The 15575-nt window shown below is 47.2% G+C and overlaps 1 protein-coding gene across 2 annotated transcripts in view; it reads left to right on the top strand.

Moving 5' to 3' along the window:
* Positions 1-15575, top strand: part of SCAMP2 (secretory carrier membrane protein 2) — a 30159-nt gene that overhangs the window by 1149 nt on the left and 13435 nt on the right. Inside the window, exons 2-5 of one of the 2 annotated variants that reach the window (XM_075897415.1) lie at positions 8421-8501; positions 9899-9988; positions 10424-10537; positions 12309-12426. In XM_075897415.1, the coding sequence (XP_075753530.1) occupies positions 8421-8501; positions 9899-9988; positions 10424-10537; positions 12309-12426 (403 nt within the window). The remainder of the gene's footprint in view (positions 1-8420; positions 8502-9898; positions 9989-10423; positions 10538-12308; positions 12427-15575) is intronic. The other variant, XM_075897416.1, reaches the window with a different exon arrangement.

Here is a 15575-nt window from a genome sequence, read left to right on the forward strand (position 1 = left end):
CCTGCTGCTTCCCCCCCTCCCCAGCGCCACCCCTGCTCCGGGTCCGCCTGCTGCTTCCCCCCCCCCCAGCGCCACCCCTGCTCCGGGTCCGCCTGCTGCTTCCCCCCCCCCCCCCCCAGCGCCACCCCTGCCCCGAGTGAGCTGCTCGGCGGCGGCCTCTAGTTCCCCCCGAACCCTCCCTTTCTGCAGCCCTAACCAGGAGATGCTACGTGGAGCAGCGTCCTGCTGGGTCAGGGCATGCTCAGAGCACGGGGGAAGCAGGCATTGCCTGCCCCAGTGACGAGCGCCTGCTGGCTTTCTGCGTGTTGCAACCGCCCATGGGGAGAGCAGGATTAGGCCTTGGATAGATCTGCACCTACAGATGGCCAAAACGTTTGCAAACAGCTGATCTAAATGACCATGTGAGCGCGTGTATTTGTAGCCCCCTAGATGTGAGGAGAGCCCCCATTGTGCTGGGTGTTATGTATCTATAACCCACACACCTAGTGTGGCTCATTGTCCCAAGGAGCTCCCTTGTTCTTAGCTCTGTCTGTAAGAGGTCTAAGTGCCACTACATGGGACAATGAACCACACTGAGTGTGTGGGTTCTCTATTCCAAAAAGTTTACCGTCTAAATCAGTGGGTCTCAACGTTTTTGGCATCTTGCCCCCTTTTTGATTTTTGAGAAACCCTCATGCCCCCTCCTCGACCCCCCCCCCCCCCAAAAAAAGCAGCAAAACTTGTTAGCTACATCTAGACTGGCATGTTTTTCCGTAAATGCTTTTAACGGAAAAATTTTCCGTTAAAAGCATTTGCGGAAAAGAGCGTCTAGATTGGCACGGACGCTTTTCCACAAAACCTATGGTCCAATCTAGACGCGCTTTTGCGCAAAACAAATCTGAGTTGTCTACACTGGCCCTTTTGCGCAAAAGCTTTGCGCAAAAGGACTTTTGCCTGAACGGGAGCAGCATAGTATTTCCGCAAGAAGCACTGATTTCAGACAGTAGGAAGTTGTGTTCTTGCAGAAATTCAAGTGGCCAGTGTAGACAGCTGGCAAGTTTTTCCGCAAAAGCTGGAAGATTGAGCATCTGTTTCCACTTACTAGGACAATAGGCTGACTATACCAGCCAGTGGCTGCCTCCAACTTATTCAGTTTGTAACTGGTCAAGGTCTGTGGTAGACTGCTTGTACCATTTCCCCACTCACTGTAACCAGTTCTACATTGTGGAGTGTACACAGCAGTGTGAATGAGAGGAGAACCAGGCCAACGGAGTGTGTGCGTGCACACAAGTGAATGGGAGTCGGTTATGGGATGGTATTGGGTGAAGTACTGAGACTCAGAGTTAACAGCATTGCTCCATCCACATGTATATTCTTGTGATAAATGTGCACACCATGCTCTTGGTTCATAGAGCACAATGCTTTTGTTCTGCAGAACTTACTTTGACTTGTGAATTAAATATTAAAATCTCTCTGGGTGTACATGATGTAATGTCAGATACCAAGATACAGTATAAAGCAGCTCTATCAACTCTGGATTGCATGTGTCCAGAGAGAATGTAGGTGTGTTACATATTCCTGTCAATTGCATTGCTGTTCTGCAAGATAACTACTGTTGGTTTGTTTCACATTCTATGTTAATTTGTGCAATATTATGTCCATGTACACTAGGGCTCCCTATCTTCTGGCGATACTACTCAGCACACAGAGTTACATGCAGACTCTGATTGGTTTGGCTGCTCTGGTCGCTTGAGAGAGGATTTCTTTCAGAGGTATTCTGGAATCCTGCACACACTCTAGATGTTGCCTGGAGTCTTTCTATACTTGATGTCTGTGTGTGCGCTACCTTAGGAGTTGGTGGAGAGTTCCAAAAACATTAATAGTTAAAATCTTAACAAAAGATTTTGAGTTCATTAGAAACCCAAGGGCATTAGGAAACAAAAATATCATGTGCATACCTAAGTGGAAACAGAAATATTTGCTAGGGTGTGTTTGGGACCTGGAAGTGGCTTCTTATTTTTTTAATCACCTTTATCATCCACACTAAGTTTCTTGAAAATACAGATATCGTTCACTTGCGTAAATACTTGGATTTGTGCATCATCATGCTGCCACAGAATCATTGAGGAAATGGAGGAGCAAACTCTTTGTTCGAACAGAAAGATCATATGTAATCTAGAACCGAGTGGCAGTTTTCTAACTTAATCCAAGTTAAGCCGGTTAGAGAAGTCAGAGGTGTGTGAATGTGTGCTGGGTATCTGCCAAAGGAATGCTTTCCATTCTTGCTGAATAACTTCAGTTTCTTACATTCTTCTCTCCCTGCAGTCAAAGATAACTTCAGTTGTGTGCTTTTCCAGTGGGGTTCATTTTTATTAATCCGCCATGAGGCTTCTTTGGGGCAGGAGGAGCAGTTCTGTTTTAAGTGACTAGTCTAGTATGATTTTTTTTTCTGGACAGCTAATGTAATGAGCAAACTGAGGGAAAAGATTCTAATTGCTTGTTCACTGGCACCTAAGACATCAGATTTGTAGAGTCTTGTGTGGTTACGAAATTTGTATCCACAGCTGCAAAAATGAACTGTGGATATCCGCATCGCATCTGCAGATACCCACAGATATAAAGCAAATATCTGCAAATTTGCAGACCTCTAGATACAAAATTTGATTCCACATCTATATCTGCAAAAACGAGCTGTGGATACCCATAGATATAGAGCAGATATCCATGAGATTGCAGGACTCTACAAATTCATGATCTGTTTTCTAAAGTGCTTGATTCTCACTTGGATTTATGTTCAGTTTTGTGTTGCTTTAATATTGATGAAAATGCCACTGCTACCAGCAGTCTGATGGACTTAGAAGTGAGATTATGTAATTTATTTCAACTTCAAGTAAAAACGCTAATGGCTAAATAACTCTATAGGCATTAGAAAGACATGGTGGGTAAGGTGTAGTATCTTTCATTGGATCAGCTTCTGTTGGTGAAAGAGTCAGGCTTTGGAGCTACACAGAGCACAGACCTTGAAGAAGAGCTCTGTATAGCTTGAAAACTTGTGTCTTTCATCTCTAGAAGTCTGTCCAGTGAAAGCTATTACCTCATCTACCTTATCTATTTAATAACCTGGGACAAACCACAACACTGCAAACAGCTACAGACATTGTCCATCTGATTTGAAATCTAGATCATGGTATTATGAAGAATAGCACCAGTCCCTTTGGCATTTTAACAATTCACATATTGCATTATGGGCCAATTCTTTTAATCTCTTAGCCAGTATGTGAATTCAAAGGATTGAAACCAGGTATATGGTGGATGATTGCCTGATAGCAGCTTTGGGGACACAGTCCCAAATTATCTGCTGCTTTGTCCCTGAAGCCCCAGCAGTATGTTTACTTTTGGGGGTTTGTCACACAAAGGATACATTTTGGGCCACACGAGTCCAGTTTAAGACTCTGTTGCTCTGATTCCATCTAGCACTTGCAAACCCTTGGGTGTCTTCTCCTGGAAAAGTAGGAGATTTCATTCATGTTACTGATCATGCTAATCGTGAAATGTGCAGTACACTCACAGACATGCTTGATTTGATCTCTTGAAGTCTTGACTGTTTCTGGGGTATATTCCACATAAATGACAACAGAATGGCTTTTTCTAATTGCCCTGGCAACCAGTATTCATGGCAGATCCCTCCAGAGTAGCACGTTTGCCTCACGGGTAGATAAGAGCTTGTAGTCTTTGTCATCTTTTGGGGCATATAGAGCAACATTTTAAATTATAATACATTTTAAATGTCAATAACTAATATCATGTTTATTGGCTGTATAATGGAAGCTAAACCCAAGAGTCCAAAATAAATTGAGGAATAATCTTTTGAAATACAGACTAGTAAATGCAAGATTGACTGATGCCGCGGTCAATACCTGCATGAGGAGGATTTTGCCTGTACATGAACTTATACACTGTCTACTTAAGTACTTTTGCCCTGAAGAAGTGGGTTTTGCCCACAAAAGCTCATGATATTATATATGTTTTTGTTAGTTTCTAAGGTACCACAGGCCTACTGTTATTCTTATCACTGTTAGACGTGGGCCACATCCACCCTGTTTCAATTAGCCTCGTTAGTACTGATGTAAGTATAATCCCTGCCAACTGAAGCTTCTACTTTATGCATCTGATAGTGAGCTGCAGCCCCATAAACCTTAATAAACCCTTATGCCCTAATAAATTTGTTAGCTTTTAAGGTGTCACAGGACTCCTCACTGTTTTGCTAAACCAGACTAATGTGGCGCTGTCTTTGAAACCAACGCCTCTGCATTCCAGCCAGTCAGCTGAGATGTGAGCTCTTCTGCCTTGGTCTCCATAACTCAAATGATTTTATTGCCTGTACGATTTTATCAGCTGGCCCAGATTCCAGGTCTTAGCAGAGGAGAATACAAGTTTACTATCTTGCACAAACATGATGGATCCATCAGCTTGCACAGGAATAAAACAAGCTTTTTTGTGTGTATTTGAGCTGCTGGCCTTTAAAATACAAACAGAGCCTGCAACTGATTGTGTACAAGCTTTTTAATCTGTGGGGTTAGAGTTTGGGACAAGATCAAGGTCATTTTGGGCTTGCAAACTGCAGCATGATTTAAGATGTTAAAATTAGGAGGTAAGGGATAGCTCAGTGGTTTGAGCATTGGCCTGCTAAACCCAGGGTTGTGAGTTCAGTCCTTAAGGGGGCCATTTAGAGATGTGGGGCAAATCTGTCAGGGATGGTACTTGGCCCTGCTGTGAAGGCAGGAGACTGGACTTGACTCAATGACTTTTCAAAGTCTCCTCTTTGCATCTCACGGAGCAATCGTCTAATGTTCTTCTTGTGAACAACATGACTTTTTTGCTTCCATGCATTTCACATGAGCAGCATGTGAAGAATGTCAAGATCTTACTCACACTTCAAAGCATGGATATTATCCATTTTTCTTGTACTTTTTGGGAGTTACCAAGCATTTCATCTTTTGGATGTGAACTCTAGGGATTAGCTTACTATGGCTTCTAGAAAGGGCTTGCTAAATTAGCAGCTGCCACGCTTTATTGGTATACATACCACTTTCAAAATTGTCAGGTGAATTGATGGAACATCAGACTGAGACCCCACAGTTTGGGACCCCCTGTGTATATAACTCATGCTTTCAGTAGGATTTAGCAAAGCTCCACTGTGCCATGTGCTTTAGGTTTATATGAGCCAGTGCCCTCAATGGTATCTTCTGCCTGATAGCTTTTATCCCCTAAAATCCAACAGGGTGGCTAGATGTGTTCCAAACACTTTGCAGTTTGTTGTAAATCAGCCAGGCAAGGTCAGGGTCTGGTTGTGCCAGGAAAATGGGATGTACCTGGAATGGGATTGCTTCTCATAAAACCATACAGAAAAAGACACACTCACCAGGCAGGTGAAAGGGGCTGGCTGCCTCCTACCCCCAGGTGCCCTTTAGGGAGGGGGGAGGGCTGAAGCTCCCCCCCCCCCCTCGATTCATACCACGACATTGCTGACTGTTCTTCATCAGGGAGTGAGGGGAAAGTGCAAACTTTGCTGCATTCCTTACTCTGGTGGGGGTCACAGGGAACAGAGCTGCAAAGAGAGCTAAGCAGTGCACTTTGCTCTCACTCCTTGACAGGGACAGGAAGGGGAAGAGCAAGCAGTCCTGGTACAAATCATGGGCAGGGAGGCTCCCCACCCTCCCCTGCTCACTTCCCTACACACACACCCTGTCCAGAGCCCTTCTTCATCTCACAGGAAACCCAACACTTTTTTACTGCCCAGCTAAAGCTTCTGAGATAGGGAGCTTTTTCCAGTTGGATAACTCATGTTCTTTGAACAGCCTTACCCTCCCATGCTCTTAATAACTTCTTATTTGTTCCTGATGTGGTAGTCATCTGTTGGACCTTGCAGTTAGTTAGTGTTGGATTAGCACATAGCTACCATGTTCTAGCGAACAGTTTTTAAAAGTCTAATGTAGACAAGGCACGGTGCCCTCAAGAAAAAATTCCTAACTGTCAGGGTGGTCAAATATTGGAATAAATTGCCAAGGGAGGTGGTGGAATCTCCCTCTCTGGAGATATTTAAGAACAGGTTAGATAGACATCTGACAGGGATGGTGTAGACCCGTGGTCCCCAACACGGTGCCCGCGGGCACCATGGCGCCCGTGGGGGCATTTCAATGCGCCCGCCAGGTGCTCGGGGCTGGCCTGGCCCCGGGCACATGGTGCACGGGCGCTTGCAGGGGGAGCGCGCTTGGCGGGGGGAGCGCCGGGCGCGCAGCACTCGGTGGGGGGGGGCGGGGGGGAGCGCCGGGCGCGCAGCACTCGGTGGGGGGGGGCAGGGGGGAGCGCCGGCCCCGGGCGCTCGGCCCTTGGAGGGGGCCCCGTCCCCGGGCGCGCAAGTGTCCCTGCCCCCTGGCGCCCGGCGAGCAAACGGCCACGCCCCCTGGCGCCCGACAACCTCAAAAGGTTGGGGACCACTGGTGTAGATGGAGCTTGGTCCTGCCTTGCGGGCAGGGGGCTGGACTTGATGACCTCTCGAGGTCCCTTGAATGAAAAGTCCTGTGGCACCTTATAGACTAACAGATTTATTGGAGCATAAGCTTTTGTGGGCAAAGACCCACTTCGTCAGATGCATGGTCAGAGTTCATGTGTGGAAAGCTTTCTTAGGGTTACAAAGGAATAGGAATTGAATCTTTGGTTTTATAAAGACAAAATTCTGCAGAAATTGAGGACTTAGGCTCCATCCTTCCCCCAGCTCTTCCAGTTCTCAGGGCATTTCTGATTGAATCCAGTGAAGGCAGATTGACGACACCTGGTTAAACTGGTGCTTTTATTCCAGAGGTATACATGTGCTTCATCTTGTGGATGAAGTGGTGGAGTAGGATATGCACCCTTTGTTCTGGGAATTCCCTGCCTGCAGAATTGCTGGTATGTTTCTGCAACCCTACTCTGCCTGGCGAATCAATTCAGCATCTGAGAACCTGCACCTGTTTCCTGAGTGATTCATAAACTTGTATAACCAGTTAGGGAGTGTCTAATCTTTTGGGATACCTAAAGTTACTCATTAAACTGAGCACACGTTTGATCCGTATTTGATCAGAAAGTTGTGCTGGAAGCCAAGAGACCTACTAGTAGCATGTTTGAGGCAAGCCAATTGGCTTTCTCGGGGTTTATGGCTCTGAGAGCTTTTATGCTGCTTACCCAACAGGAAACTTGACCAACTTTTACATCTGAATCTGCACTTCCTCCTCTCTGCCCAGCCATACAATTATCTTTTGCCTCATTAACAGCAAAAATAAAATGGCTTGTGCTGACAGATACATTGGCTGCTGGAGAGGAGACAGCACCTTGCTTAAGCAGAACTCCGGAGGTAAAATTACCTGGCTGTTCAGTTTGTGAGCATGGCTTCTACAGAGAAGCCACTGTACCTCATTTTGCCTTTGGGGGAGAGAATGCTTCAGAGTCAGCAATAGCAGGTCTGGCTATTAAAGGGAGAGCCTTCAGTAAAGTCCCACTCTACCTTGTGTTCCATCTTTCATACAAGCTCCAGCCCATGACACGTGAGTTAAATAATGCTCGACAGAGGGAGGCAGACAGTTGTCTTCAGAAGAGATACAGGGAGCTTTTTTATAGCGGTAAGATTATGGGAGCCTGGCACTGAGTGGAGGAAAAAGCTGAGGCTCCCGCTGAAATTTGGGTTTAAATCTGCAAGCATTATAGTGTGTGATCAATTAACCTGAAACCACAGTCTCCCTCTTCATAGCTTTGATGCCTTGTCAGAATGGCTGCTTGGGGTGATAGTTTGGTAGTCCAGAGGGCTGCATGAAAGCAGTTTGTGGTAGCTGATGTCTCCCAGCTAGCAAACCTTTCTACCTAGCAGCCTGGTCAATTACTGCTGTACTTGAGTGAAACTGTCATCTGGAGAATACTGGAGCCTTCTGTGAAGGCAGACTGCAGCCTCATCTCAGCATGCTTCTTCAGCTTTTCAAAAGGCATCAGGTAGCTGATGTCTAGGGAGTAAAGCTCAGGGAATAGAGGAAATCTGAGTCCTAGTTCCAAGTGCGCTGAAGACTCTTTGATCTCAAGCAAATTTATCTCTGTGTGCCTCAGTTTCACTAAGGCCTGGTCTATGCTACTTTTGCAGCATTGACTTAAGTTACGTAACTTCAGCTATGTGAATAAGGTAGCAGAAGTCTGCATACTTATACTAGATGTGATGAATTGACCTCCCCTCTCCCCCCCACTCAATCGATCGCCGGTTGATCCAGCCTGTAGTGAAGACATTCCCTTTGCTTTCTGAAGTCATTGGTTTTGTTTAATAAATGTAAGGAACATGCAGAACAAGTTCTGTAGAGTCTGTCTCTCTTGTTTTCTTTTAACTCCTACCTATATCTTAAACACCCTTCCCCTTTCTCTTTCAGGATCCTTCAGTGACACAGCTGACAAATGCTAGCCAAGGCACCTTGAATGAATTTAATCCTTTCTCTGAGAACTCCCGGCTGGTATGTGGCTCATGTGATTGCACCAAATAGCTACATGCCTGTTGTAATAGATGGGTGGGTCCCTTGGCAGAGGAAACTATATACAATGAATGAGGCATGCATAGACTTGTCCCAAGTGGTCAGTGACCTGTTACAGCCACAACACACTTCTCCTGAGACCCCAGATCAGCGCACTAGTGATCTCCCTGCAGGAATTCTACAGTCACTGCCCAACCTTCCTTGAGTTCATGGCCACAGCAGTCCCAAAGTGTGAAACAGAAGCCTCGTGCCAAGGGACATAAGTACGGTCCTACCAAATCTATACCCAGTCAATGTCATGGTTTTTAAAATCATAAATTTCACTGTTTCGGATATTCAAATCTGAACTATCATATTGTTTTGACTGTGAGCGTCCTGACCCAAAGGGGGAGCCATGGGGAGCATCACAAGACTATTGTAGGGGGCTCGTGATATTGCCACCCCTACTTCTGCACTGCTGGCAACGGTGCTTCCTTCGAGCTGAGCTCCCAGCCAGCAGCTGCAGCCAGGGGAGGCTTCTGGAGATGGCGGTGACTTGGCCCTGGAGATGTCCCCCCGCATAGGAAGAAGAGGAAGTCCCATCCCTCTCCAGCCTGGCCAGGACTAGCATCTGGAGACCAGCACACTGTGAGAACCCCCAACTCTGCCACTCAGCTGTTAGGAGAGGGATTACCGCTGTGATATCCACGTTAGTGCAGTGCTTAAGAGCAGCACTGAGCAGCGCCATTGCAGTTGTGGGGTGTAGAGTGGCAAGCAGGAAACTAGGGAAAACCGTAGTCGCTGTTCAAAGACTACATCAGAGCACCGTTTACCTCCCCGCTAGCATGTGACGTGATGGTACCGATAACATTTGGAAGGTGTCTGTCTCCGTACAGCAGAACTTCAGCCTTATGAACATCAGAGTTAGGACCTGGCCAATCAACCACACGCCTCATTTGGAACCAGAAGTAAGCAATCAGGCAGCAGCAGAGATGCAAAAAAGCTAATACTGTACAGTAAACTACTAAATCAAAGGGAAAGCAGCGTTTTTCTTCTGCGCAGGACAGTTTCAAAGCTGCATTAAGTCCCTGTTCAGCTGTAACGTCTCGAAAGACGCACCGTCACCTTTTGTTCAGGGTTGCGAACGTTTCCGAGTTAAACAACCTCCCTTCCCGAGGAGTTCGTAACGCTCAGGTTCTGCTGTATCTTGTGCTGTGATGCAGGGTGATGTTGCCTGACCAGAAACAAAACTACTTATGAAGGATGATGCCTGGTGTTCCTGGTTCTCCAGGCCTGGCCTCCTGTGGCACACGCCTGAAGGCATTTAGTGGTAGCTATTTCTAGAGGCAATTGAAGCAATGTCTCCAATGCTCATTTGCTGTCTTACTCTCTTTGTCCAGACAAATGGAGCTCAGACTGTTCCAGCGACGCAACCTGCTGGTCCTTCCCAGCCTGCCGTCCTTCAGCCATCGGTGGAACCCACTCCACAGGTAGTATACCCAGCCCCTGCCTTCCTGCTGGGTGTCTGGAGGGCTCACCCCGGGGCTTCCACTAAGCACACCTGTTGGAATACAAATGAGCGTCTCTGTATCTCACAGGGCCCAACAAGACTCTTTTCAACAGGGATTGGAGTCATTTGGGTGGGGTCTGGGAGGCTGCAGTTGCCTAGCTCTGCCCTTGTTTGTGTTTGTAACGTTGATTGGTATTGCAATGGGGACTCTCTCCTAACCTTGCAAACAGTTCAGAGAAATTACACGTGAGGCCCCAGTGGCTTTCCCTCGGCTACCGAATCTGCCTCGACTTTGTATCCCGTTTTGCTTGGCTTCCTTGCACTGTGACTTGTTAATGGTGTTAGCTTAGTTTCAGGGACTGAACAGCCACACTAGGTTCGGTGAGTGTGGACACAGTGCAGTTGTGTGTTGCAGCTGCTGCTTAGACAGGCCAGCAAGTACCAGCCACCCAGGTTCATCTCAGCGAGCAAGAATTCAGAGAGACAGAGGCTGCTAGGAGAAGATTTCAGGTCTCAGAGTAGCAACAAGGTAAAAGAGATCCAAGGGAAGGTAGGCAAAGTAGAGGAGAGAGAGAGAGAGAGTGTTTCCCTGCCTTTTTCTTGGCCCTCCAAAATCTCCTGTCCCAGGTTGGGAGGTTGCCTCTCTACTTTAGACTCTGAGTGCCGTTGCCATATTCCAGAAGCCCATTGCCTCTTCACTGTAAAGCGCCCTCGCTTCATCTGTATCCCTTCCCTCATAGCCATAGTTCTCTAGTTCATCTTGAGCAGACAGCTCCTGGCTCTTGGAACCCATTGGTGGTAACTTGGTTCCCGAATGGGAAATGAGAGCACGCCAAGCCATGCCTTTTTTGGGGTGACACTGTCTTTGTGGTTCATCCAGCCTTTGACCTTTCCGCTGAGTGACCTCTAAAGAGAAGGTTGTGGTGTGGGTGCTTGTCTCCCAGTTGCCCAGCAACACATTTCAAAGACCAAGGAAAGGATTTCTTGTAGGGATGTAAGAGGTTAACTGGTTACCCGGTAAGCAGATGGCTTTTTGGCCTGCTTACCAGGTAACCAGTTAACTGGCCTGGCTGGTTGGACTCTGCCCACCGTGGGGCTGAGCAGCCCCAGCTGTCCAGGGCAGGGGCAAGGCTGTGATCGGAGCAGCCACTGTGGTTGGAGCAACCTCCACCGCCCGCACAGGGGGCTGGGCCCGGAGCAGCCCCTGCTACCCGAGGCCATGGCAGGGCCGGAGCAGCCGCTCCTCCAGCCATGGCCCATTGCACTGTGTATGGGCGAGGGGCTGCTCCAGGGTTAACCGGTAACATTTTAAACACTAAGGGTATGTCTACACTGCCACCCTAGTTCAAACTAGGGTGGCTAATGTAGGCATTCGAACTTGCAAATGAAGCCTGGGATTTAAATATCCCGGGCTTCATTTGCATGTTCCCCGGTGGGCGCCATTTTTAAATGCCCGTAGTTCAAACTACCTGCCCGCGGCTACATGCGGCACAGACTAGGTAGTTTTAATTAAAGCTCCTAATTCAAACTACCGTTATTCCTCCTGCAAGGTTTTAACATACAAGCCTCCGGGCTGACGTCCTCAGTAGTTCACGGGGGGAGAACAAAAAGTAATGGCCTCAAACAAGGAGGAGAGTGGGTGAAGTCGCTCAAAGGACTCTAACAATGAGGCTTACTGGACAGTAGATTCACTTGCCAGAGAAACTGGAGTCACTGTCACGGATCTACAGGGTCTGCTAAGTCCTGGATTTTAAACAGTCTCTTGGAGGAGCCCCTTGCTGGTCACCTCTTCGTCCTTTGTTGTCCAGGCAGGGCCATGCATAGGTCATTGGAGCTGGAATTGTCTCTCTGGACACCCAGTTAATCTGGGTTGGTTTCAGACAGTTCCTTACTGAATGCTGTTCATTCCACCCAGGCAGTGAGGTGGCACATTCTCCTGTGCAGTTTCAGCAGTAGTGTTAACTCCTTTGCCCCCATTGAGTAATAATGCAAAGTATAGAAGGAAATGAAGGCACACACAATTCATACAAATATGCCAGAGTGGGAATTTTCTGGAATAGTCACCCTCAGGGAAGAGATGGGCAATACAATGGCAGCTGCTGGCAGCTTCTGTAGAGTTCTGTTACTACCCCGAGGCAGGCAGAAAGCTGAAGGATGTCTCAGACCAACCATGAATGTCCTGCTTTTGACATGTCCTTAGCCTTCTGAATGCGTGCACATCCCCCGCTTCTCTTGGGAAGGGACCCTCTTCCTGCTTGAATGGCTTTTTGACTCCAGTTTTTTGGTCACTCTCCATCTAGGCTGTAGCTTCAGCTGCCCAGGCTGGACTCCTTCAGCAGCAGGAGGAGCTGGAGAGGAAAGCAGCGGAGCTGGAGAGGAAGGAGCGGGAGTTGCAGAATAATGCAGCAGCTTTTAACCGTGAGTAGTGGTTTTTCCTCTAAGTAGCCATGCTTGTGTGTGTCACTTGTCAAAGCCCCAACGTACATGAATTCCCCACTGTGTGCATTCTGTAGGGTGTCAGACCTCCTTACCTTGTGCTGGAGCTGAGTCTGCATGAGAAATGTCTAAATATCACAGCAATGGGGACTTACACCATTTAATGTAATTCCAAGGCATCCCATGAGGTGCGGGGGGAGAGTGACAGAAACCTTAGGCTGAGATCCAGGAGACCAAGTCTGTAAGACCTTGATCCAAATGGCCTTTGTGCTTCATTTTTCCTGTAGTCGAGGGTGGAGACTTATCTCAGTCTGTTAGACCATGTGGCACCTCTTACCCATTTGTCTCATACATGTACTCACCTGTAAGTTGCCTTTTTATTGTAGGTGGAGTTTGTGATGCCATCTACAGTTAGGATTGCCAGACGCTTTACATCAGTGGTCCCCAACCTATAGAGGATCCCAGGGGCAGGGTCACTCATGCACCGGGCGCCCGGGGGTACACCGGAGGCGGGGATGCCCTTGCACCCGGCGCTGGCATGTGCCCCAGGGCCGGGGCCGCCCGAGCGCCTTGTGCCGTGGGCCCAGGGCCGGCGCTGCCGCACGCCTGGAACCGGCGCCGCGCGCCCGCATGTGCCCCGAGGCTGGGGCCGCCTGAGCGCCGTGCACCAGGCGCTGGTGCATGTCACGCTCCTGGGGCCGGCGCCTCCCGTGCGCCGTGCACAGGGGGTGGGGCCGGCCCAGGTTGTCGGCAGGCGCACACAAATGCCCCGGCGGGCACCATGGCGCCCGCGGGCACCGCGTTGGGGACCACTACTTTACATTATAATACCCTGTTTTTGGTTGCTTACAGCTTTTGCGGGTTCTTAACTGTTCAGGATGAAATTATCCATACTGGGTGTGTGCCTCAGGGCTGAACTTGTTTGGAAAGTTTTAGTTATGATTCAATGATTTCTCAGAATGAGATTTGGTGGGGGGGAAAAAAAATCTTTGTTTTACCCATTTTAAAATAGTCTTGCAACTGTCTTGTTATGAAGCTCTATTGCTCTGGTGTCAATCCCCTTAAAATTCACTAAAATTGGGCCAATTTTGAACCTCTGAAAACCAGTGGGCACAAGTTCAGGAGAGCCTTGTTAATTAGATAGCAGCAGCAAAATTTTTGGAAGATGTTGTCTGTACTGAACATGCTGTAGCCAAGGGGAGAAAGGCAACACAGGAGGAAGGCAGCCAGAGAGCACAGGGACTAAAGGATCTGTAACCATTAGACTATACACTAAGGAATTTTTGTTCCTCTGCTGCCAGCGAATCACTGCAGAATTCACTGGCAAAATGTCTCATTCCCTTCCGTTAGCTGGGCCACATGGAGGATAACAGCCTACTGCTACTACTTCAATTTACATGGTTAACTCAAATGGTAGAGGCCTGTTCTGTAGATCTAAAGGTCTGAAGCCTACTGATGGCTCACGTGGGTGATCTGAAGATTCTCCATAATGTGTTTTTTTTTTTTTTTTTTTTTTTTTCAGCTGTAGAGCTGGGTGAAATTTTTGCAGTGAGTAGTAAATTCCTTGAAACATACTGTCAAGGCTGTTCCTTACTCTGGCACATCAGTTGGAGAAGGCGGGGGCCTGCAAGACACCTTCAAATATCCTGCCACTAAAGTTTCTGCTTTTAAAAAAAACTCACCAAGGTCACAGATTCCCTGACTTTGGGCTGTGGCAACATACCACCAAAATGCAAAACCCCTTTGTGAGCCCAGGAAGATGCACTTGGGAATGTCTTTGACCCTTCCTCAGCGGGGAGCTTGACAACAAACTGCAATTTCTTAATAGCAGACCTTTTGGTCTCATGTAGAACCATCTGCCTTCTAGGACGCTTGAATCAGATCATAGTCTTAAAAAGGTGATTTTATTAATAAAACAAAGAAGATATAATTGGTGAAGTACACTTAGTTGTTAGGTGTTACAGAGCAACTACAAAAAGATGAAAGCACAGAGAATTGCTTCCCTGGGATTCAGTTTCAGTGCATGGGTGGGGCACGTGGACTCAGCACAGAGGAGTTTTACCAAACCCCCAACTAAAAAACAGACTGATCACAACTAACTAAACATTCCGGCTACGTCTAGACTGGCGTGATTTTCCGCAAATGCTTTTAACGGAAAAGTTTTCCGTTAAAAGCATTTGCAGAAAAGAGCATCTAGATTGGCACAGACACTTTTCCGCAAAAGCACTTTTTGCGGAAAAGCGTCCGTGCCAATCTAGATGCACTTTTCCACAAAAAAGCCCCAATCGCCATTTTTGCCATTGGGGCTTTTTTGTGCAAAACAAAACTGAGCTGTCTACACTGGCCCTTTTGCACAAAAGCTTTGCGCAAAAGGACTTTTGCCTGAACAGGAGCAGCATAGTATTTCCGCAAGAAGTGCTGATTTCAGACAGTAGGAAGTCAGTGTTCTTGTGGAAATTCAAGCGGCCAGTGTAGACAGCTGGCAAGTTTTTCTGCAAAAGCAGCTGCTTTTGCGGAAAAACTTGCCAGTCTAGACGCAGCCTCCCTGTTTTATTCACATCTCTTGTTCCAAGGTTCAGTCCTTTCTAGACATGGATGTTGCTGAAAACTCCATGCCTTGTTCCCAAGGCTTACTTCATCTCTCCCCCAGCTCTTGCTCTGAACTCACACCAAAGACTGAAGCAGTCAGAACCTGTTCTTTCAATTCAGATCTCTCACTGTCTTCCCATTGGCTCTCCCTGCCAACACTTCCAGGATTCCCCACTGTTTCTGGGTTTAACCCATTACAGGAAACTTAGTTAACTGAATGGCTGGGATAGCTAGAAAAGGGAAGTTCTCCTTCCATCCATCACATATGTATTTTTGGAAAGCACCAAAATGAGTTGCAAATTCGGCAAATAGTTTGACACACACCCCAAAAAACTTAAAAAAAAAAAAAAAAAAAACACTCTGAAACAAATCAAAATCGTGTTTTTTCTCCTGTATCAAGAAAAAACAAATTCAGATTTGGTTAGAAACTTTAAAAAAAATTTTTTTTTTGTTCAGACACTGAACCGAAACATCAGTTATTCCCTGGGCTCTAACATAAAGAGCTATATAGTACTACGTGCTCTGGAAGTCCGCCTCCAGAT

Source organism: Pelodiscus sinensis, chromosome 14 (genome assembly GCF_049634645.1).
Source record: "Pelodiscus sinensis isolate JC-2024 chromosome 14, ASM4963464v1, whole genome shotgun sequence".
NCBI lineage: Eukaryota > Metazoa > Chordata > Testudines > Trionychidae > Pelodiscus > Pelodiscus sinensis.